The 23,430-nt window shown below is 58.6% G+C and overlaps 1 protein-coding gene across 2 annotated transcripts; it reads left to right on the forward strand.

Annotated features, from left to right (window-relative positions):
* Nucleotides 1-3,705: 3,705 nt before the first annotated feature.
* PEAR1 (platelet endothelial aggregation receptor 1) lies at nucleotides 3,706-22,636 on the forward strand. 2 transcript variants are annotated; one of them, XM_040988527.1, is made up of 24 exons: nucleotides 3,706-3,798; nucleotides 10,720-10,782; nucleotides 11,987-12,163; nucleotides 13,361-13,465; nucleotides 13,986-14,086; nucleotides 14,334-14,426; nucleotides 14,573-14,816; nucleotides 15,428-15,548; nucleotides 15,703-15,839; nucleotides 15,930-16,142; nucleotides 16,385-16,559; nucleotides 16,645-16,765; nucleotides 17,488-17,651; nucleotides 17,760-17,862; nucleotides 18,004-18,150; nucleotides 18,373-18,498; nucleotides 19,731-19,859; nucleotides 19,969-20,097; nucleotides 20,241-20,453; nucleotides 20,630-20,718; nucleotides 20,824-20,959; nucleotides 21,142-21,216; nucleotides 21,306-21,554; nucleotides 21,883-22,636. In XM_040988527.1, the coding sequence occupies exons 3-24, from the start codon at nucleotides 12,063-12,065 to the stop codon at nucleotides 22,032-22,034; spliced, it is 3,123 nt and encodes a 1,040-aa protein (XP_040844461.1). In that variant the 5' UTR covers nucleotides 3,706-3,798; nucleotides 10,720-10,782; nucleotides 11,987-12,062; the 3' UTR covers nucleotides 22,035-22,636. The 2 variants fall into 2 exon arrangements, with proteins under 2 accessions (XP_040844461.1, XP_040844462.1); XM_040988528.1 differs by having other exon boundaries at nucleotides 17,763-17,862.
* Nucleotides 22,637-23,430: the final 794 nt, after the last annotated feature.

Genomic DNA, 23,430 nt, shown 5'->3' on the forward strand with positions numbered 1-23,430 from the left:
CGTTGCGCTCACTTAGGGAGTGAATCATCAGACGGAAGATCTTCCTCTCTGTCTCTCCTCTCTGTATATCCGCCTTTCAAATAATAAAAATAAATCTTTAAAAAAAAAAAAAGAAAGGAAGGAAGGAAGGAAGGGAGGGAGGGAGTGCGTGAGGAAGGGAGGGAGGAAGGAAAGGAAAGGAAAAGAAAGAAAGAAAGAAAAGAAAGAAAGGCACCTGCTCGTGTCCCCATCACACACTTGGTCCTTGCCTCTGGAGAGTTACTTCCATTAGCTCTTTGAAACAGCCTGGCCTGCGCTCTGGTCCCAAGGCCTTGGACCTTGTAGTTGCACTTGCCTGACAGGCAGCTCCCCCAGAGATCCGCCAGCTCCCTCCCTTATCCTCTCAGACTTCACCTGGAGGTTACCTGTCCAGGGGGGCTTTCTCTGTCCCCCTTCCCAAAAACTGCACCCCTAGCACTCCCAATTCCCTTCCTGCACCTTCTTTCTTTTTTTTCCCGTCATCCTTCTCACCATCTAACAAGTCATGCCTTTCTGAGTCAGTTTCACGTCACTAGCAGAGTGTGAGAACAGGATGTAGGCAGACATTCTGGTCTATTTCACTGCTGCAGCCCCACGTGCCTGCAGGGAGCTCTTTATTGTAATAACACTCCAGGCTTCCTGAGGACCAGAGTTCTGCATCCATGGGGGTTCCTGCAGGTGCTGTCAGGGTCACTGGCTGTGCTTCCCCCAGCTTTGGTAAACATAGGGGAAGAGCCTGGGCAGGCTTGGGGAGACCTCCATAGGCCCAGGGGGTGGAACTGAGAAGAGCTGAGAAGTGTGGCAGTCATCCACGCTAGTCTTTATGGAGCACTTATGGGGAGCAGCCAGAGGAAGTTCTGGAAGAACTCAAATCTAGGGTGAGAGAAAGAGGCAAGGGTTAAACTGGGGCGGGGAGGGGGGGGCACAAGGCCTGGGCGGGTTCCCAGAGAAGGGGCTGAACATGGGAGGAGAGAATAAGTGAGACGTGTTAAGGAACGGAAGACGGGCTCCGCCGCCTCTTCTCTGAGGCTCACAGTGCTCATCCACCTGCAAGAAGGAGCTGATCTGATGGTTCTAAAGGCCCTTCTGGCCTCTGATCAGCTACAACTCTATGATCCTTGGCCTCCCCGTCCTTGAGCTGTGCTCTGGTATCTGCCGCCCCCTGCTGGACAGTCGTGATGGCGCCGAAGTCAATTTTGGACTTGGTTCTCCAGCTTTTCTTCCTTAGACACAGCTGCCTTTCTTCTCAAACCACGCGCATGTGTGTGTACACACACACACCCCGCCACTGGCAGTGAAAGTGAAGTTGCCACTTGCGATGTTGACATCCTATATCAGAGCACTGGTTCGAGTCCTGGCTGCTCCACTTCCAATCCAGCTCATGCAGAAGATGGTTGAAATGCCGGGCTCCCAGCACCCACGTGGGGGACCCAGGTAGAGTTCCAGGCTCATGTCTTCAGTCTCGACCAGCACTAGTTGTTGTGGTGTTTGGGAAGTGAGTCAGGAGACAGAAGAACCCCCTTTCTGTGTCATTATCCCTTTCAACTAAAAAAAAAAATGCATGGTTTTAAAAAGTAAACTTTTGGGTGACTGGTGCTGTGGTGTAAGGTGTACCAGCTCAAGCTGTCATTTGCAGTGCCAGAATTCCTCATGGATGCTGGTTTGAACTGTGGCTGCTCTACTTTGATTCAGCTCCCTGCTAATACACCTGGCAAGGCAGCAGAAGACGGCCCATGTCCTGGGGCTCCTGCACTCATATGGGAGACCTGGAAGAAGCTTCTGGCTCCTGGCTTTGTCCTGATCCATCCCTGCTGTTGTGGCCATTTGGGTAGTGAACCAGCGAATGGAAGATTCTCTCTCTATATCTGTTCTCTTTTTCTCCGCTTCCTCTCTGCCTTCCAAATACATATAAATCTTGTTTTAAAAGTAAGCTTTAGCGGGCCCGGCGTCATGGCCTAGCAGTTGAAGTCCTCACCTTGAATGCGCCTGGGATCCCATATGGGCGCCAGTTCTAATCCCGGCAGCTCCACTTCCCATCCAGCTCCCTGCTTGTGGCCTGGGAAAGCAGTGGAGGATGGCCCAAAGCCTTGGCACCCTGCACCTGTATGGGAGACCTGGAAGAAGCTCTAGGCTCCTGGCTTCAGATTGGCTCAGCTTCAGCCGTTGCATCTGCTTAGGGAGTGAACCATTGGATGGAAGATCTTCCTCTCTGTCTCCTCCTCTCTGTGTATCTGACTTTCCAATAAAATTAAATAAATCTTAAAAAAAAGAAAAGGATGGCCCCAAACCCTTGGGACCCTGCACCTGTGTAGAAGATCCAGAAGAAACCCCTAGCTCCTGACTTTGGATTGGTTCAGCTCCAGCTATTGTGGCCACTTGGGGAGTGAACCAGTGGATGAGATTTTTCTATTTCTTCTTCTCTCTGTAAATCTACCTTTCCAATAATAAATAAATAAATGTTTAAAAAGTAAGCTTTGGGATGAAGCAGAAATTAGAATGTTTTTATTTGGATTTTTATTGGTGGTCATGCAGATAAATACATTGGTCAAAACATGCTAAAGTGAGTCCGGGGTGATAGCCTAGTAGCTAAAGTCCTCACCTTGCATTTGCTGTGATCCCATATGAGCACTAGTTTGTATCCCAGCTGCCCCATTTCCCATCCAGCTCCCTGCTTGTGGCCTGGGAAAGCAGTCGAGGACGGCCCAAAGCTTTGGGATCCTGTACCCGCGTGGGAGACCCAAAGGATGCTTCTGGCTCCTGGCTTTGGATTGGCTCAGCTTTGACCATTGTGGCTACTTGGGGAGTGAAACAGCAGATGGAAGATCTTTGTCTCTCTTTCTCTGTGAATCTCCCTTTCCAATAAAAATAAATAAATCTCGTAAAACATGACATGCCAGGGACATCTAGGTAAAAAGCTGCCCGAGAGGGAAGCACGCCTGGCTCCCCGGCTTCCCCCCTCAGCTCCCGCAGCTGTTTCCGCAGCAGGCTGGACCCTGCGACCCGACAGCCCACTGGCTTCTGTTCAAATCCCGCTTGCCTCCCTGCCAGGCCCTCCACCGCTCGGGACGTCGGACACGGGATGGAGTGCGTCCCACCGGCCGGAAGGGCTCGCGGGGTGACCGCCACAGCTGGCTGGAATCGCACTGATAAGGGCTCCAGGCCGGGGCGCACAAGGCTGCGCGCGTCGGAGCTGCGGGCGCCGGGGCAGGCCGGGCGGGCGGAGGCGGCAGCGCTTCCCTCTGGCCTTCCTCAGGCTTCACCTCTGGCCGGACCCGTGGCGGGTCCGAGGCGGCCGTGGGCCCAGCTCGAGTCTCTGATGAAAAGGTCACGGGGGTTGGACAGCACCCCCAGAGGGGACGCTCTCTCCCAATCCCAGGCTACAGATGGGAGCACTGAGGCGCAGCGAGCGGTTCAAGGACCCGGAGCGCACGGCCGGCCGGCGGTCAGCGATCCCGCCCTTGCCTCCGCTCCTCGCCGGCGAGCAGCGCCAGGACTCTGGGGTCCCGCCCCCAACACCGACAGCTTTTCCTCTCGGGAGTGCTCTGGACCTCCCCTTCCCCCAGCCTCTCGGTTTCTTGTCAAAACTTCCTGCCTTGGCGAGCGCCCGAGTTCCCACCCCCTTCCTGCCCCCCGCCCCTGCGCGCCCCTCCCCGCCCGGCGTTCCTGCCTCCCCGTCGCCGCCACTCGCTGCGCAGTCGGGCTGGGGCTCCTCTACTCAGGGGCTCTCCCCCTTGTCCTCCACCCCGCAGACCCCTGAGGCTCTCCCCACCTCCCCAACAGGTGAGTGATGCAGCCTTGCAGACCCCAGGCTCCATGCCACACTGGAGTCGGAGACGTCCCCACCCAGTGGGGAGTGGGGGGAAAAAAGGACAGGAAAGGAGGGAGAGAGGGAGCCAAGGGGAGGACTGGAAGGGAGGTGTTATCCATCCTGATGACACCTGGTGGCCTGGAAGCTTGGGGCATGGACTTGGCAGCCCCGGGGCAGTCTTTGGTCTGCAATCCCCTGTACCCAGAGCTGGTGGCAGAAGGAGGGGACACCCTCACTTGGCAGGGGCAGCGCCAAGAACAGCCACCTTGGCGGGAAGACGCCTGAGCTGCCGCCTGGTTTCTGCAGCTCCCCCTGGCTGTGGGGCCTTGATCCAGACACTTGACCTCTGTGTCCCAGCTTCTATTGAAGGAATGCCCCCAAGAGGCCGGGTGTGAGGCCGGAGGGGTGGCACCTCGCTCCAGCTCCCAGTGTGCCTGGCCCAGCCTGTGGTACTGGCTATGCCGGGGAGGGACCCTCTCCCAGGCTCGCACCCCGGTCTAGTTGTTGGCTCAAGGTTTGTGAAGGCTCAGCCAGCGCCCTTGGCCATGACCAGCGGCAGGGTTCACAGGCAGGCTGTGCTGTCCCTCACTCACTGCCCCCGTGTCCGGCCTCTCGTAGTAATGGATTCTTGGCTCCCCTGGTCTGGCGCTTTTATGAGCAGCCTCTCCCGGGGCTGTGCTGTGACCCCGGTCCCCGGGGACAGGAACAACTTGTGCTGGCCTGAAATTCCCAGGCTCAGCCAGTCCTCAGCTCCAGACAGCCTTACACAAAGGGCTCAGCCCTGGGCCTGGGGTTGGGGGCTGTACGGCCTGAATGACACTCGCAGCCCCACCCCAGGCCGTGGTATGGGACCCATGTGGGGGCATGGGAGCGAGCCAGCACTTGGTGGGGCGGGTAGGGCTCTCCCACCTCTGAGGCCTCCCCAGTCTACACTGTTCTCCCCCATTGCCCTGCACTTGGAGCTGGGCTGGCCAGGCCTGGCCCTCTGCATCCTCTGCCCTTACTTCGAGGCAATGCCAAGCACTGGCATGTGTTTCTCCACGCCTCCCCCGCCCCCATTCCTACATTCCCTATCAGGCTTTCCCAGGAGGGAAACTCTCTCCGCGAGGCAGCTCCATGCAGCGGCAGGAAACCTGGAGAGAGATAGAGCACCCACTGCCAGGCACAGCCTCCTGGGTGCCTGGCGCTGCCAGCACTCACCTAGCCCTGGGAGGGTGCTGGCTCCTGCCCCGACCCATGGGAGAAGCCACAGGAAGGAGGAGAGAAGGTGGGGAAGGGAAGAAAGAGATGGAGCTGGAGCCAACACAGACAGGGGACTTGCAAGCAACATGACCCAGCCAGCGCAGGCTTGGGGAAGGCAGACCTAGAAGAGGAAAGCGGCAGAGAACCTGAGAGGGAAGGAAAGGCAGGTGTGGTGGAGAAGAGTCAGGAGGGGAAGGAGAACCCCGAGCAGGCAGCAGGCCAGCGCAACCCGGGCTCCTGTACCCGGCACATCTGGACCAAACCCCTGTCCCGCCAGAGGTTGACTCTGTGGCTGGAGTGGGGTGGGGCAAATCACTCACTTCCCCCTGCCCGCCCAGGCTCTTTGTTCACCCACAAAACAAATGGGAGGTGCAGTGGTGTCTACTTTGTTGCCCTGCGGCTGGAGAGAAATGGACGCAGCCTTTACCAGTGTGCACCCCATCCTCACAGCCACAGTGCCAGGGCACAGGGCTGGAGCAGCAGCACCAGGCTGGAATTGTGGGTGAGGGGGCTCCTGCTTGGGGGCACCAGCTGCTTAGGTGAGGAGAAGGTGTGTGGAATGGACAGTGAGGGCCATGGTTCCCAGCCGGGGCATACCCACCAGCAGCCAGGTGAGTCAACACCTTGCATCAAGTCACGCTGTGTGCTACATCATCCCTGGAAACTCGGAGGCCAAGAAGGCAGGCCTGCAGCTGCCTGGGCTTCATCCAGTCAGGCAGTTCTGTCTGAATTCCTCCTCCTCCCATTCCCCGCCCAGTTGAGTGGAGCTGGAAAGGGTTTTGGAGCAGATTATTGCTTGGTGACCATCCGTCATGTGCCAGGTGCCCTGGATGCTAGCTGCTCCGAGAGGCTGGGGTGCCCTGATGGGGAAGGTGGAGAAGCACCTGCCTCGTGAATCCTCAGCCCAGTGAGGCTGACAGATCTCAATGAAAACACAGAGTGTGAGCTGGGAGGGGACAGCTGGGGTTATCCAGACCCATTAGCAGGGCTCTGGGGATATGGAGAGGAATGGGATTCCAGCCTGGTGGGAAACTGGGCCTTCTGACATGGGATATCTGTCATGAGATTATGTGGTACAGGGCTATGAAATCCTGGGGCGGCACCTAAAGCAGGGATACAGTGATGGGAAGACACTGGCTGGGGTACGGGGGAGGCGCAGGGCCATGCCCAGGTCCAAGTGTGCAGCCACCTCAGGGCAGAAGGGCTGTGGGAGGACAGGGTAGGGCTGTAGCCACTGAGCCAGTTTTGTGGGAGAGGGTGGGTGTCACCTGGGCAAGCCGGCGTGGCCTGGACACAGGTGGCTGTGTGTGGTAAGAGGGCGGGTGGGTGGGACAGTGGGCCATCCATGCAGTGTAATGGGAGCTAGGGGACTGGCCCCAAAGTGCCCTTCTCTGCCCATGTGGGGAGAATGGTAGAGAGGAAATGGCTGGAGCAGAGCCGTGCAAAATCTACAGGTGGGGTGAGCAAGGTTGGGGGTATTCTGCTCCCTGGCCACTGATCCCAGGGGTCTCCCCCTGCCTGCTGTTTCATACTTGGAAGTAGATCCCAATTTCCCTTGCTCCGTAGCCCCTGAGAAAGTCATGTTGCCTGAGGACTGGAAGAGGGTGGCAGCGGTGGCGTCAGCCTCAGCCAGGCGCCCGCTCAGTGAATCAGAAGGCCTGCCGTTTTCGCTGCTTCCTGATGAGTAAACAGGTTGGAGCGAAGACCCTCCAGCCTCTGTTTCCTGCGCCACAGAGAGCACCCGGCCAGCCCCTCACCCCTGCCCCCTTCCTGCCTGGCCTCTGGAGCACACACGCAGGCTTCCTGTCCCTCCATCCGGCAAACATGCCTAGCGTGCCGAGGGCCCGACTGGTCAGAGGCGGGGCCGTGGGTTTGCGTGGACACGTGTGTGCACGTGTGTGCCACATGGCATAGGTCCAAGGCGGCTGCTGTTGCTGCTTCGCCCTGTGTACTGGCATCTGGCAAGTCCTGGGACCAGGATCTCACCGTAGGGTGGGAAGGACCACGTGATTCCGTCTCCGCGGCAAGCATAGGTTAGGAAAGGGTCAACAGCACCAAGTGACAGACAGGCTGCTGCGGCCCCATGGGAAGGAGATGGGAAGATGAGCTTCAGGGCAAGGCCGCGTTCTCCCCACACTAAGATCCACAGGCTGGGAAGTGGATGGGACCTCAGTGCAGCTTCCACGCCTGCTGCAAAGGTGGTTGTTCCTGCGCAGTGAACAGCCTGCACAACTGTACGTAGCAGTTTCTGATACAAGGGAGAAGCAGAAAGGGACTGAGCAGCTGCAGGGGGATGGGGGAAGGGGCAGAGAGTTTCTGATGTAAAAGTCGCAGAGGAAGAGAACGCGGAGCTGGGACGGTTCTCTTGGTGTTCCAGCACAGGGAGGGAGCAGCTGGAGGCTCTCCCGCTGTAGTTGCGGCCCCACAGTTCCTGCTCTTGTCAAAAAGACCCTGGGAAATGTGGTCGGCCAGTCTTCCCCTGTCTCACCACCACCTCCATTTTATTATTTATTTTTAAAGTTTTTTTTTTTTATTGGAAAGTCAGATATATAGAGAAGAGGATAGGAGGAGAGACAGAGAGGAAAATCTTCTGTCTGCTGGTTCATTCCCCATGTGGCCGCAACAGCCATTGCTGAGCTGATCTGAGGCCAGGAGCCAGGAACTTGTTCCAGATCTCCCACACAGGTGCAGGGTCCCAAGGTTTTGGGTCATTCTTGACTGCTTTCCCAGGCCACAAGCAGGGAGCTGGATGGGAAGTTGGGCTGCCAGGACATGAACTGGAGCCCATATGGGATCATGGTGCTTGCCAGGCAAGGACTTTAGCTGCTAGGCTACTGCACCAGGCCCACCCCTTCAAAATTTTATTTATTTTTATTTGAAAGGCAGATGTACTGAGAGATAAGGAGAGACAGAAATCTACCATTCACTGGTTCACTTCCAAAATGGCCGCAATGGCCAGAGCTGGGCCAGTCTGAAGCCAAGAGCCAGAAACCTGGGTATAGGATTCCCAAAGACTTGGGCCATCCTTTGCTGCTTTCCCAGGCCATAAACAGGGAGCCAGATTAGAAGTAGTGCAGCTGGAACTTGAACCAACACCACTGGTGGAGGCTTAGCTGACTATGCCATGGCACCAGACGTAGTCTCTACTTTTATAGATGTGGAGATGGAAGCTCCCAGGGTGCATGCTACATGCTGTGTCATCCAGCTTGTCAGTGACACAGACAGGACTAGCGCTTGGGGACCCTGAGATGGGAAGAGAGAATGAGAAACAGGAGAGCAGGGGGGCAGGAGCCGTTGTGGGGACCTGTGGCTGGGGGCGCTAAATCCAGGCATCCCGCTGCAATCAACCGCCCTTGGCTTCAGGACGCACCTGGCCGGCAGCCCATCATGCTGGGGGATCAGATTCTCAGGGGAGCTGGGCCCCCTCCCCGCCCCACTTCCTCTTTCTCTGTCAGCATTTTGCAGCCCCGGTCCCATTCCCGGATCATCCTGGGGGTTCTTCAGGGGGAAAAAAAAAAGAGACCAACACACAAAAAAGCAGAGAGTGGGCAAGGAGAAATAATTTTTCCTGGAATCAATCCCCCGAGGGCACTGCAGCGCCAAGGGTGGGCTTGGAGGAGGGAGCCTGGATGCTGCTGCAGAAACTGCTGAGATGCACTGAGCTTCTGCATTCGTTTCTGAGCACCTCGCAGCTCTAAACCCATTCTCCGCGTTCATTACCCCACACAGCCGCCAAGGCATGGAGATGCTAACACTTCCCTCCTCTTTTGGAGACACCCACCCCCCACCAGCTAGGATTCACCAGCTGGGAAGGGTCTGGTGGGGGCAGGGAAAAGGGGATGCCAAAACTCAAGCGCCATTCTAGGGCACATCACTTTCCAAAACAAGCTGGGAAGTCCCTTCTGCTGTCTCATTCCCGTCAATTCCACTTTCTCTCCACTCTGCAGTAGTGGAAATGGGGTGGGGGAGTCCTCTGCTATTTTGCTATCTGGCAGGAGCCTTCTCCACCCCTGGAGGCCCCCAGACTCCTTTCCTAGCCTTCTAGGAGGCCCAGGGTGCAGGGTGAGTGGAGGCGGCCCCATGCCAGACTGCCGAGATGAGCAGGGAGGGAGAGCTGGGTTGGGCGCTGTGTAGGCGGGCCACAGGGCAGGGATGCTGGGATTCCAGGGCCTGGCCAGGAGCCCGGGTGATCCGCATCTTGGAGGTGGAGGAGAGAGAAGCAGCAGCTTAATCAAGATGCAAAAGCTTCTGGTTCCCACGGCTCTGAGGGGCTCTGGCAGCAGCCCCTCCCCCTCCCCTGCCCAGCCCCCTGCCAGCTCCGCACTACCAGCTTCCCTTCTGGGTGCCATCAGGAGACCCGTGCCCTGCCCTGGCTTTGGACCCCATTTCCAATATGACTGGCTCTGTGGTCCTTGCAAGGCATGTTACCACCTCCTTGTGGCTGCTCGTTCTGAGTGATGTGGACGGTGCTGGCCACCGCCATGGGCTGCTGTGCACCTGGACACGAGATGATGCATATTGGTCACCTGTGCTCTGCTTGTCCAGCATGGCAGAGACGGGCCTGCATGCATGCTGTGAGAGCATGTGAGAGAGTTGGGGTGTGCATCTCTGGGGCCCAAGAAGGGACTGAGTGCAGGACGGAAGTTGAGTAAGGGAAGCCGGAACCAAGTGGGGGTGGGGGGTGAGCAGCAGACACTAACCTGCTTAGGAGAACTTGGGGCCACTCCATTCAGTGTGTGGAACCAGGAACCATCTGAGCCACCCTCCTTGAGGGCTAAGTGTCATCACAGGAGGGCACTTCTGGGATGGATGCAGGCTAAGGGAGAGAGGTCCTGGGTCCCAGAAGGACCATGCCAAATCCTGCCTCCCCTGCCTGAACCTCATCCCATCTTTTGCTTGCGGGCGACCACCTACTGCTGGTCTCGCCTGACCCTACACTTCCAGCCCCGCTGGCCTGGCCAGCTGATGCCTCCTCCGCATTCCGGGCCGCACCCTGAGGATCCCCGGAGACAAACCTTGAGGCCACCCCCACCTACAGCTAGCTGGAACCAGAGGATTTGGGGCTAGAGTCAGCCGCTGTGTCTCCCTCCTCCTTCTGGTCCTTCTCAGAGCCCACATGAAGTTTCCTTTAGGAAGTGTTTGCCTGGGGACATGGACCCTCACTTAGGACCTGGAATCAGGGAGTGATGTTGACCATGGGTTACAGGGACAGATCCAGGGTAGACCCAGACGGGGGAAGTCTGTGCATGGACCCTGTGGCTTGGGGAATGTGGCTCCAGCATGGTTGAGCTGGAGGACAAGGGCTGGGGAGAGTCCAGGAAGAGGGAAGTGTGGGGGCGTTTGGAGGGCTTGGGGTCAAGCACATCTGAGGTGGGGACAGGACAGGGCACCCTGCAGGTGGGCACCAAGAAAGTGCTGAGAGCAGGGTAGTAATGGGTGGGGCTGCTGGGGACACTGAAAGAAGCAGCTTGTCTGGGAAGGTGATACGTGCGGTGATGTGGAAGTGGCGTATTGGGAGACACTATGGGGGCATCGGAAGGGCACACCTGACTATGGCCTGGCTGAGTCGTCTGGTCCCTGTCCAATGGGCCACCAGAAAGAGGCACCTGGGACACCCCCACATTCTCACAGGCACCACTTCCTGTTTGCAGGCTCCCTATCCTGAGGACCCCAGGACATTGTCAGGCTCATCTGAATGCCTCAAGTCCCTGCTGGTGAGTTGCTGGGGGCTCTCAGGGGTGGAAGAAGCTCCTGGAAGGCTTAGAGGTGGAGGTGGCAATGTGGGGGACCAAGGGGGCCACTGTGCTGGACTGAGGGCCAGCAGGGCCAGTCAGGGGCATCCCTGTGGGTGGAAGGGATACACTGGGCTGGGGGAGGAGGGAAGGTGGGTGGGCTGCAGTGAGTGAGAAAGAGTTAAGCTGTGAGCCCCTCCTTCTCTCTCTCAGGCCTGCAGGGAAGGGGTGGGCTGGCAGGATCAGAGCTGAGAGCCTGTGAGGACCCTGGGAGTGCGTGGGTGGGGGGTGGGGTGGGGCCGGCAGCAGGCATTCCAAAGATACTCAGGGGGGTAAGGGGCCAGCAATCATGACCTTTCTTCTTGGAGAAATTATAAGCAGATGTCGGCAGTACCTCGGGGAAGCAGGGAGCAGAAGCCAGGGCCAGTTTCAGGAATGCTAACTGGAGCCCCCATGGAGCTGGCCACAGGGCCAGCCCTCAGTGGGGAGCAGGGCACAGGGGTACAGCCTGCAGAACAGCCTCTTCTCACCCATGGGTGAGCCCAGGGCTGCACAACATAGACTGGACTGCGTAGATCGGGTGGGCAGCAGAAGGAGGGAGCTCTTCCAGACATGTAGGGCAAGTGGGGCACCTGTGCAGGCTTGATTTCCGTGGGGGGAGGCGGTCACCTGGGCAGCTGACATTCAGGAAGTCACCTCTGAACATCCCCAGCATGAGAAAGTCCCTGACTCCATCTGCTGCAATGAGCAATGGCACAAGCCCCAGCCAACGGGACCCTACCTTTCTTCTCATTGAACTTAGAGCAGGGGCCCATCTATCCCCACTCCTACCACCACAGAGCAGCATCTCCTCATGGCGGTTTGGATCCTGCCTGCTTGTGTCTTATGATGGGGAGCTTGCCACTCACAGTGACGGAAAATTCCATGAGTGGAAATTCTTCTCAGGAAACTCAAGTCTCTTCACTCCCTTGGTTCTGATTTCACACAATGGGGAGGGACGGAGGACAGAGTGTCTGTCCCTGGAGCCCATCCCCAGGGGACAGGCACTGGCATGGTGGTGTGTGGATGGACGGTACTGGGTTGGGGTGTCGGGCTGAGGGACGAGCATTGCCCATGCAGGAGTGAGGTCAGTGGACGGAGGTGGCAGGCGTGCCTTTCTGCATGCCTATTGCTCACATCTGTGCAGACATCGTCCTCCGGGCTGCTGCTGGCCGCAGCGTCCCCCCGCCTGCTCCTGGCCTGGCCCTGTGGCCATCCTGTGAATGTCGCCGGCACTGTTTCGCCTCCTTCTCCTGGCCCTGGGTGCAGGCCTGGCCACAGCTCTCAATCCCACGGATCCCAATGTGTGCAGCTTCTGGGAAAGGTGAGAGGGGTGTCCTCCTTTCGTTCCCTACTCGTTCTTTCTGGGTGGGGCCCCACTCCCTGGCTCTTCCTCTTGCTTCCCTTCCTCATTCCAGCCCTTTCCTTCCTCCCTCTGATTCTGTCTTTGTCTCTGACCTTCACCTCAGTATGTGTCCTATCCCTGGTCCCTGGCCCTTTTCCCTGTGGGATTGTAGGATCGAGCCTTTCATTGTGGGACTGTAGGTGGATGCCTTTCATTGTGGAGCAAGCAGGGTGGGGCTGAGCCCAGGAAGGGAGCTGGAGCCGATGGGCCAGGGCAGAATCTATAAGAGATGCTTCCTTCTGGGGTGGGTGTTGTGGTGCAGTAGGTTAAGATGTTAACCTGCCATATGGGAATACTCAGTTCCCATGCTGACTCCTCCACTTCCAACACAGTTTCATGCTTACTGCTCCTGGGAGGCATCCCCTGGTAGCACAGGTGCCTGGGATCCTGCCACCCACAGGGGAGAATGGATAGAATTTCAGGCTGTTGCACACATTTGGATGGAAGATTTCTCTCTGTGTCATTCTAGCCTTTCAAATAAATGTATTTTTAAAAAAATTCATTTATGTATTTGAGAGTGACAGAGGACACACACACATGCTGGTTCACTCCCCACATGGTTTTAATGGCCGGAGCTGGGCCGGTCTGAAACCAGGAGCCTCTTCCGGGTCTCCCACATAGGTGCAGGGTCCCAAGGCTTTGGGCCGTCCTCTGCTGCTTTTCCAGGCCACAAGCAGGGAGCTGGATGGGAGGTAGAGCAGGCAGGCCTCGAATCATCTCCCATATGGAATGCTGGCAGTGGCTTTACTCGCTGTACCACAATGCTGGCTCCTCAAATATTTTTCAAAATTAAAAAAGAAACTGTGAGATCCATCTCCATCAGCTGGATCCAGAAGTCAGCTGTAGTTATCCAAGGAGGGGGAGGAGGGAACAATGGAAGACTCAGGCTCAGTGGGGGATAAGGGAGAGGGGCTGAGGGGGGTCCAGGAAGAGTCCACTTGTTGGGGGAGCCCTTCAGACAGGAGAGGGAGTGGGGTGGGGTTCCATGGCAGGTTGTGGGGAGTAAGTCCGAATCTCGGGGTACTGACTCCCTACATGGCTGGTTCCCTGGCCCCTGCTTCCGGCTGTGTCCTGCACCAGCTCAGGCCTCCTCTGCCTTGTTCCCTGTCTCCACAGCTTTACTACCACCAGCAAGGAGTCCCAAACTCGCCCCTTCAGCCAGCTCCCTTCAGAGCCCTGCAGCCGGCCCTGGGAGAGCCCCCACTCCTGCCCCGGGCCCACGTGAGTGCCCCTTTCCCTCCTCGAGCAGCAGGGCAGCTGGGTCACTGCCTTAGCCTGGCCTGGCCCTCTGCATCCTCTTCTTCTGAGAGCCTTTCGAGATGAAAGGAGATGCTCATTTCTGCTATGGTGGATGTGGGGATGTAGGGGTGTGCACGTGTGGCACAGGATGCATTTGCACATGTGTGAGTCATGCACATGTTGCATGTTGTATGTATTCAGGATGTGTGTATGTGTGACATGTTGTAGGTATATGTACATGCTTGGGATGCATGTATGTCCAGGATGTGTGTGGATGTATGAACATGTATGTGTGTGCTTGTGGTATATTGTATGTATATATGGATGTGTGCACACATGTGTGGGTGTGTACACCCGCCATGCTGTATATGTGTGCGTAGGGGACAGGGTGGGAGGCAAGCAAGTGATAAGCACCCGAGCCCCGCATCCCAGAGTGTGTGCCGAGGACGACTGTTGGACCCTGGGCTCGCAGTGCTGAGGGTCACCTTCTGGGTGTGTCCAGGGTTGTCTACCGGACTGTGTACCGTCAGGTGGTAAAGACGGACCATCGCCGGCGCCTCAGATGCTGTCAGGGCTACTACGAAAGCAACGGGGCTTGTGTCCGTGAGTTCTGTGTTGGGCCAGGGCGTGGGATAGGGAGAGGGATTCTCCAGGCTTCTGGGTCCTTCCTACCCCCACCAGGTGGGGCTACTATGGTGTCGCCTCCTCTTCTCCCTCCTGTGCGCCCTGTCCAGCCTGGCCCCGGGGGACCTGGTCAGCATTACCTTCTCACTGTCAGGCTTCAGGGATAGGGAGGGGGCTAGGAGCGGGGGCAGCAGCACCTTGTCACTCACACCCATCTCTACTCCAGCGCTCTGTGCCCACGAGTGTGTCCATGGCCGCTGTGTGGCCCCCAACCGGTGCCAGTGTGTGCCAGGCTGGCGAGGCGATGACTGCTCCAGTGGTGAGTGGTTGGTAAACCCAGGGAGTGGCCTCCTTGGCCAGGGTGCAGGGGCTGAGGGATGATAATGCGGCAGAGGGGGTGGGGTGGGAGAGCCATGGTGCTCAGGGCAGCTCTGGTGGCCTTATTCTACCCTCCTCATCCCGCAGAGTGCGCCCCGGGAATGTGGGGGCCACGATGCAACAAACCCTGCAGCTGCGGCAACAGCAGCACCTGTGACCCCAAGAGTGGGGTGTGTTCCTGTCCCTCGGGCCTGCAACCCCCGACCTGCCTCCAGCCCTGCCCTGCTGGCCACTATGGCCCTGCCTGCCAATTCAGCTGCCAGTGTGAGGGGGCACCCTGTGACCCCCAGACAGGAGCCTGCGTCTGCCCTTCAGGGAGAACTGGGCCCAGGTACACGATGGTGTGTGTATGTGCGTGTGAACAACACACTGAGGTCACGAGGTGACAGACATGGGGCTACGCGAGGACCCAGGCAGTGTACTGGGGCTGTGCACAAGCTGAGACTTGAGGGGCATACTGACCAACTGCAAGGACTACTGGGAAGGCATCAGGACGGTGGATGTGGGAGCAGGCTGTTGGATGAGGCTGAGATCATGGGGCGGGGGTTGTTGTAAGGTGGCGTGCAGGGTGAGCTGGGGAGTTAAAGGAGGAAGTAGGTATGCCTATGGCCAAGCTTCCTGGAGCTCCCTGGCCCAGAGAAGCCACTGCAAGCACAACAGCTCCTCTGGGGCAACAGCGTGGATAAGGCTGAGCAGGTGGAGTTGGGGCTTCCTGGGAAACAGTTGTACTACCCCTGACACCTGCTGGCGCTGGGTGTCCCTGGCCTGGCTATTGGGACCGTGGGACTCGAGTCGTTTCTGGCAGGCAAGACGGGTGTCAGCCTGGATCCTCAGTTCAGGCTCTTTTCATGTGGGCATTGTGAGGAGTGACCAGCTCTGGGTGGGTCAGGGGGAGGCAGGCCCTATTTGTCCACTCTGATCCCCGGTCCCTTTGTCTGGCAGCTGTGATGTGCCCTGTTCCCATGGCCCTACTGGCTACTTCTGTCCCGGGACCTACCCCTGCCAAAATGGGGGCATCTACCAGCCCCAGGAGGGCTCATGCAGCTGCCCACCCGGTTGGATGGTATGAGAGGGCAGTTTGGGAGTTTTGGTAGGGGTCCTGGGAGAAGAGGGGGGATGAGGTGTGGGCACCCTGGGGCCAGGAGAGGTTGGAGGGTTCATGGGTCTCAAGCAGGAACCTGGGTCTCTGGGGCTCTGTCCACCTGTCGTCCCCACAGGGTGTAATCTGCTCCTTGCCCTGCCCAGAGGGCTTTCACGGACCCAACTGCTCCCAGGAATGTCGCTGCCATAATGGTGGGCTCTGCGACCGGTTCAGTGGGCAGTGCCGCTGTGCTCCGGGCTACACCGGGGATCGGTGAGTGGAGGAGGTGGTGCCGGCAGGAGAAAGGGAAGCGGGGCGGAGGAGGAGGAAGGACGCGGCTGGACTCACTTACCGAGTGCCCAGGTGTCGTGAGGAGTGCCCGGTGGGCCGCTTCGGGCAGGACTGCGCTGAGACGTGCGACTGCGCCCCCGGCGCCCGCTGCTTCCCGGCCAACGGCGCGTGTCTGTGCGAACACGGCTTCACCGGGGACCGCTGCACCGAGCGCCTCTGCCCCGACGGCCGCTATGGCCTCAACTGCCAGGCATCCTGCACCTGCCACCCCGAGCACAGCCTCAGGTGCGTCGCTAGAACAGTGGCCCGAGGGCGGGGGAAGGGGAAGGTCTGGCAGTGGCGCCCGGGGATCCCCAAAGGCGGAATAGGGCGCAGGTTTTGGGGTCGCGGAGGAGTCTGGGTTCTCTTCTTTACTTGCCTCTCTGCTGGGAGCCTGACTGCTGAGCCGCAACTCGTGGAGGGTTCGGGGAGGCCGGCCTGCCGGTCCCACCTCAGACCGCTGGGCACGTCCTGCCTCGGCCCCACAGCTGTCACCCGATGAGCGGAGAGTGCTCGTGCCTGCCAGGTTGGGCAGGCCTGCACTGCAATGAAAGCTGCCCGCGGGACACGCACGGTCCGGGCTGCCAGGAGCACTGTCTCTGCCTGCACGGCGGCGTCTGCCTGGCCGACAGCGGCCTCTGCCGATGCGCGCCTGGCTACACGGTGAGGCGCGCCCCGCTGCCGGGAATGGAAGGGGATGAGGGGGAGGCCGGCCGCTGCTCTCACCTTGGCGCCCTCCCGCTTTCAGGGCCCGCACTGCGCCAGCCCCTGTCCCCCTGACACTTATGGGGTCAACTGCTCAGCGCGCTGCTCGTGTGAAAATGCCATCTCCTGCTCTCCCATTGATGGCACGTGTGTCTGCAAGGAAGGTAATGGGAGAGGGGTGGCGGAGAGGGGGGCGATTCCGCCGTCAGGGCCGCGGCGGGGTAGGGGTGAGGGTGGACAGGGAAGGACTAAGCGGAGGAGAGAGGTTGAAGAATAAGGGTGGAGCTTACTGGGCGGCAGCTGGGAGGTGGGAAAATGTCCAGGCGGCTTCCTTCCTGGAATATCCGCTTTGCTTTTCTTCAACCACCAAGATCCCACTGGTCCCTAGAGGTCCCGCCCGAATGCGCCTGGGGGCGTGGTGGACATACCCCGCCCCAACCCTCCAGAAATACGCAATTGCAGCGCCAGGAGGGTGCTTCCCAGTCCTAACCGGCTGCACCTTGAGGCTTCCTGATACAGATGTGCTCTATTTGGCTGGCTTTATTGTCAATAACCATCAAATCCCCAGTCCCCACTACTCCCTGTTGGCTTACACTTGACTTGGAGAGCTCACGGAGTTAGTTAACCCCTCATGCATGTAACTTTGCAGCCATCCCTGTTGTATTAACAGAGGAGGCAGCTAAGATCCAGGATTGGGAAGGGAGGTTTGTTGGCAGAAGTCATTTAGCCTTCTGCTTGATGTCCAATATAGAGCCTGTGCGCCTGCCTTGGATGGTGCCATCAGTGTCCCAGCTCCCAGCACAGAGCCTGGCACTGCCAGTGCCACTGTGAGCTTGTTCAAGGGGGGCCCAAGGAAGCATGCCTATCTGCAAGTTTCTTCCTGCAGGTTGGCAGCGTGGTAACTGCTCTGTGCCCTGCCCACCTGGAACCTGGGGCTTTGGTTGCAATGCTACCTGCCAGTGTGCCCATGAAGGAGTCTGTAGCCCCCAGACTGGAGCCTGTACATGCACTTCTGGGTGGCATGGAGCCCACTGCCAGCTGCCCTGCCCGGTGAGTGCTCACAGCCTAATTGTCTCTGCCTTGGGGAGGACTGGGGGAGTGAGCAGAGCAACCCCTAGCTGATGACTCATTCCCCCTCCCCTCCACTCCCTCTCTAAGAAGGGGAAATTCGGCAAAGCTTGTGCCAGTCACTGTGACTGTGACCATGCTGATGGTTGCGACCCCCTGGATGGCCACTGCCTGTGCCAAGCTGGCTGGATGGGTGAGCATGCTGGAGGTTTGGGTCTCAGGCCTTTGTGGAGCTGGGAGGGGGGGCTGCAGCCCACAGAAAGGGTGCCAGTAGGAGCCCCTGTGGAAGAGGATGGGGTGCAGGCCAGGCTTACTCTATTGCTGTCCCCCTCAGGCACTCGTTGCCACCTGCCCTGCCCCGAGGGTCTCTGGGGAGTCAACTGCAGCAACATCTGCACCTGCAAGAATGGGGGCACCTGCATCCCTGAGAATGGCAGCTGTGTGTGTGCACCTGGCTTCCGAGGCCCCTCCTGCCGGCGCTGTGAGGCTCCCCACCATGCCCCGCCCCACCTCGGGCCCCACTCTGCCACCCTGCAGAGGGCACAATGCAGCGTGTCACCGAAGCCCCCCCTGCCCGCCCTATCCCTCTTGGTCACCTCCTGACGCCAGTCTTTAAGTCAGTCGCTACAGGGAAGGAGAGGGGCAGATCGTGGGGTTCAGGGTGACTCCATCCCCCCCATCACAATGCATCCCTCTCTGCCAGCCTGTCCTCCGGGCCGCTACGGCAAGGGCTGTGTGCCCTGCAAGTGCAATCACCACTCCTCCTGCCGCCCCTTGGACGGCACCTGCTATTGCCTGGCCGGCTGGACCAGCCCCGACTGCTCCCAGCGTACGTACGTGGGTGCTTGTGTGTCAGCACAGGAACCTGCTGGTCGAGGTGGGGTGGGACGGGATGGGCGGCTGGGGATGCGTGAGGCTTGCTTCCCTGCTGCGGGACCCTGCTTGACTCAGTCACTTCTCTGAACAAATCCTCACGTGACATCACCTACAGGCTGGGCCTGTTCTGGAACAAACCATTCCCTGGCCTTCTGCTCGGGAAATGGGGGAAGAGCGGCAGTTTTGCAGGCACAGGGGAAGTCATCAGCTGGGTTTGCACACATGCTTTATTTTGCTTGGTTCAGTTTATTTTTAATCTACACACGGCCTTTTCCCCACATACGTAACTTGAAGGTGATCGTGGCAAAGATTTATCTAAAAAAAAAAAAAAGACACTAGAAGTTAAGCAAATTTTGAAAGAAAAAGGGAGAGGCTGTTACCATGAACAAGGCTGTATGGGAGCTTCCCAGCAGGCAGGCCAAAGAGCGAAGTGGCCTTGGTCAAAAGTTTTCCATAGATGGTGCAGGCAATGCCTATTAATTATTTTACTAGGGTAAGTGCTAATGATTAACACACGGCTGGGTACCCCTGCCTCCCATATCGGAATGCCTACATCCCAGTCCCAAGTCTGGCTCCTGATTCTAACTTCTTGATAAATGCATATCTTCTGGGAGACAGCAGGTGTGACTCAGTCCTTGGGTCCTTGTCACCTACATGGCAGACCTGACTTCTGTTTCCTGCCCCTGGCTTTGGCCTGGCCCACCCAAGTCACCCTGGTCCATTGGAGTTATGACTGGCGAACCAGGGGACGGAACTCTGGCTCTGGAAGCAAAACAATTTGCTAATGTCAGAAATTTTTATCTATTTAAAGAAAAATAACGCCTCGGATAGAATGGGTGTTTAGTTCTCTTTTACCTTAACAAAAAAAAGCAAACAAGCCAGCTGTCCAGAGGGAGGAAGTCCAGGGTGGTCGAGAAGGCTTGGGCTATCTTGAGCTTTTGTAATGGCTGTCAGAAAGACACGCGCAGATTTTTGGGGGACAGACGTGTGTGGTTTGCTTGCAGGGGTGGATTGGGAGGAAAGTGTCTGGGAGTTCTCAGGGAACTGATACAATTCAGAGCCTGCCCCCACCCCTCAGCTGGGGGGCGGTGGGGAAGCTACACTAAAGACCTTAGTGCTGCTGTGGCTGAGGGTCTGGCCATGAGGGGTGGCCCTGCCCTGCCACATAGGCCCTTGTCTCCTTAGCATGTCCCCCAGGACAGTGGGGAGCCAACTGCTCGCAACCCTGCCAGTGTCACCATGGTGGCACCTGTCACCCCCAGGACGGGAGCTGTGCCTGCCCCCCGGGTTGGACTGGACCCCATTGCTTAGAAGGTACTGATGCGAGGAGGTGGTCGCACCCCGGCCCCTGTCTTAGCCCTGTGCCAAACAGGAGCCAGAAGCTCACTCTGATCTCTGCCGGCCTCCTTGGCTGTCTGTACAGGCTGCCCTCCAGGGGTATTTGGTGCCAACTGCTCCCAGATGTGCCAATGTGGTCCTGGAGAGAAGTGCCACCCAGAGACTGGAGCCTGTGTGTGTCCTCCTGGGCACAGCGGTGCACCTTGCAGGATCGGTGAGCATTAAGTACCTCCCTTTGCCCTTGCTGCCTCCCACCCCCACCCCATCCTCCTTTCTGGGTCTCTCTCCCGCACCTGCTCGCTGGACTCACCAGCAGAGCCAAGGTACCACCCTGAGCAACCACCTCCTCTCTTGTAGGAAGCCAGGAAACCTTTACCATTATGCCCACCTCCCCGCTAGCCTATAACTCGCTGGGTGCTGTGGTTGGCATTGCCGTGCTGGGCTCCCTCGTGGTGGTCCTGGTAGCGCTGTTCATCGGCTACCGTCACTGGCAGAAGGGCAAAGAGCACCAGCATCTGGCAGTGGCCTACACCAGTGGGCGACTGGATGGCTCCGAGTATGTCATGCCAGGTGAGCCGGTGTGGGTGGCCCTTGGGGTCTGAATGAGCAGGCAGCTCCTGGGTACAAGTAAGTGCAGACACGGGGGAAGATAGGAACTGGGGAGTGGAGGGGAAGGAGGCCAAACTACTGACCTCAGGACCCCTCGCCTCGCTCTGAGCTCCCCTTGCATTGTCACTGTCCTACAGATGTCCCTCCGAGTTACAGTCATTACTACTCCAACCCCAGCTACCACACCTTGTCACAGTGCTCCCCTAACCCGCCACCCCCCAATAAGGTTAGTATCAATGGAGGTGTGGTGGGGGAAAGGGGCTGAGCACTGACCTGCTCTTTGTAAAACCCATCCTTGTGTCCCTTCCCTGTCGGCCTTGGCTCCTTTCAGGTTCCGGGCAGTCAGCACTTTGCCAGCCTGCAGGTCCCTGAGCGGCCAGGCGGGGCCCATGGGCATGAGAACCACGCCACCCTGCCTGCCGACTGGAAACATCGCCGTGAGCCCCCTCCCGGCTCCCTGGACCGGGGTAGGTGGCTGGAATGGAGGGGGTGGGTACCTGGTGAGGACAGGCATGAGCTGGCCCCCTCCTCAGTGTACGCATGTGCAGTAGAATTCTGGACAGCAGTCCTAGATGAAGGCGTGGCTGAGACAGGGCAGTGGGGGAGGCCTTGGGGGATTAACTGCGAGCTGCAACCCATTCTTCCTCAGGGAACAGCCGCCTGGACCGGAGCTACAGCTACACTTACAGCAACAGTAATGGCCGCGGCCCATACTACAATAAAGGTGTGGGCTGCGGGGTGGGGTAGGGGGGTTATGAGGGAAGGAGCCAGGATGCACCCACTCCAGGTCTGACTTCTTTTCTGTATCCTCAGGGCTCATCTCTGAGGAGGGGCTGGGGGCCAGCACAGCTTCCCTGAGCAGCGAAAACCCCTATGCGACCATCCGGGACCTGCCCAGCCTGCCAGGGGGCCTCCGAGAGAGCAGCTATGTGGAGATGAAGGGCCCTCCCTCAGGTTCTCCCCCTAGGCAGCCCCTTCAGCTCCGGGACAGCCAGAGGCGGCGGTGCCTCGAGCCACAGAGGGACAGCGGCACCTATGAGCAGCCCAACCCCCTGACCCCTGGTGAGTGTCCAGCAGTGGCTGCAGAGGCCTGGGAGAAAGGGGACACAGAGCCTCCTCTAAGGCTGCAGAGCCCTGTGGTGCACCTGCTTCAATGGTGGGCAGAGCTGGTGTCCAGGGAGGAAGAGGACAAGGCAGGTGACAGCATTGTCACAGGTTGTGAGATGGACAGTTTGAGGCAGTGAGGCACCCTGAAGTATAGCTGGTGGGAAACCGGGCTGATTCAAGACACCTTCATCTGCTTCTCTTCTGACAGAAGAATCTGAGGCAGTTTTGTGGGGAGGGAAGGGGAGGAGCCACTTCTGCAACAGCCTGTCCCCTTTGTCTGCAGACCGAGACTCCATGGGCCCCCAGCCCCCGCTGCCTCCAGGCCTGCCGCCTGGCCACTACGACTCACCCAAAAACAGCCACATTCCGGGGCACTATGACTTGCCTCCAGTACGGCACCCCCCGTCACCCCCACTTCGGCACCAAGACCGCTGAGGGGCCACTGGGGTGTAGCTGAGACCAGCACACCCACCTCCAGCTGCCTGCAGCTAAGGATGGAGCCTGATGCTCCCTGCCAGGTGCAGGGAGCAGGCTGCGGGCCACGGACGTGAGCTTGCGGTATGGAGGACGAGGATGGAGAGGTGGAGCTGACTCCCACATTTCCTTCGGAGTCAGCAGGAGAACTGGTCCCCTGTGGCCAGCCCACTGTTCCCCAAGGCCCAGCGACCCTGGGTACAGACAGAAACTGGTGGGTGTGGTGTTCCCAGATGGCTCATCCCAGATGGGTTGAAGTGTGTATCAGGTACCTTGTCCGTGCACACCTGTGCTGGGCTCTGTGCACGTGTGTACTTTCAGAGGGGTACCAGCCGCGGGTCATGTCCTCAGACACCCTTTTGTCTGGAGGTAGCCCTAAATGGGGGCTCCCCACATTCCTTGGGTTACCCCTCCAGTGCAAGCTGGTCTAGTTCCAGGCCAGCGCCAACATTTGAAGGTCTCAGAGGCTCGGCTGGCCTGGCTTGCCCTGGCCTGTCTGTCCAGCCCTGCCTTGAGCTGTGTTCCCTGCTGGTCTTCTCCAAGGAACTTGAACATATGCAATGTTCCTCTCATGTCCCCACTCTCCCCACTACACCCCTCTGGGACAGCACCCATGACAGCTGCATTCCTTTGGGGACCTGCAGAAAGCCCACTGGGGACTGAGCACCTCTTTTGTACTATTTCTTTCTGGGACTTGTCTGATGAGTCTGAAGGAAGGCCAGACTCTGGTGTTTATGCTCAATATTGGTTCTTGACACACAGTAGGCATTCAATAAATGTTTCCCCCAAAGGCTGATGGATTGGCTGGGTTGCTGCAACAAGTAAAGAGACACAGGCCAACTGCTGAGTTCCCAGACCGCAGGTGCCCAGAGGGGCGGGGTGGGGAGGGAATGAGGCAGAACTGGGGTTCAGGGACTGGAGGTGGGCAGGCCAAGCAGGAGAAAGCAGACAAAATGCATTGTCTAGGCTGGTCTTCACAGAGCGCCTGATGGATTCGGCAGCGGGTTAAGGGAACCTCAGAGCTCCAGGAGGCAGAAGGGTGGTCACCCAGCACTGCACCAACATGGGCCTTTGCCACCAAGCACTGACCTGGATTCACACCAGTGGCTTCCCACAACGGGCCCGGGTTCCTACTGTCCCCGCCGCCCGGCCGCACTCTTCCGGGCTCAGTCCCCAGTGCGAAGGGAGATGTCCGGGCGCCCGCCGGCTTGGCTCGGGTCCCGCCTGGGCGCCACCTGCCTCCCTCGCGCCGGGCGCCCAAGCGGCTCTGCCTCCCTCGCGCCGTGCTCTGCGGCCGCCCCTGCCTCGCGCGGTTGTCTAGGAGAGGGACGCGCCTGCAAAGCCGCCCCCGGCGCGG

This window comes from Ochotona curzoniae, unplaced genomic scaffold, assembly GCF_017591425.1.
Source record: "Ochotona curzoniae isolate NIBS_2020 unplaced genomic scaffold, NIBS_Ocur_1.0 contig_4909, whole genome shotgun sequence".
NCBI lineage: Eukaryota > Metazoa > Chordata > Mammalia > Lagomorpha > Ochotonidae > Ochotona > Ochotona curzoniae.

What these genes read in the sequence shown, in the direction of transcription:
- PEAR1 (XM_040988527.1), top strand. Translation starts at nt 12,063, where the DNA reads ATGTCGCCGGCACTGTTTCGCCTCCTTCTCCTGGCCCTGGGTGCAGGC. An exon ending in AGGCCCCTCCTGCCGGCGCT is followed by an intron (nt 18,151 to 18,372) that starts GTGAGGCTCCCC and finishes CCTCTCTGCCAG; the next exon opens with CCTGTCCTCCGGGCCGCTAC. An exon ending in TCCCGGCTCCCTGGACCGGG is followed by an intron (nt 20,960 to 21,141) that starts GTAGGTGGCTGG and finishes ATTCTTCCTCAG; the next exon opens with GGAACAGCCGCCTGGACCGG.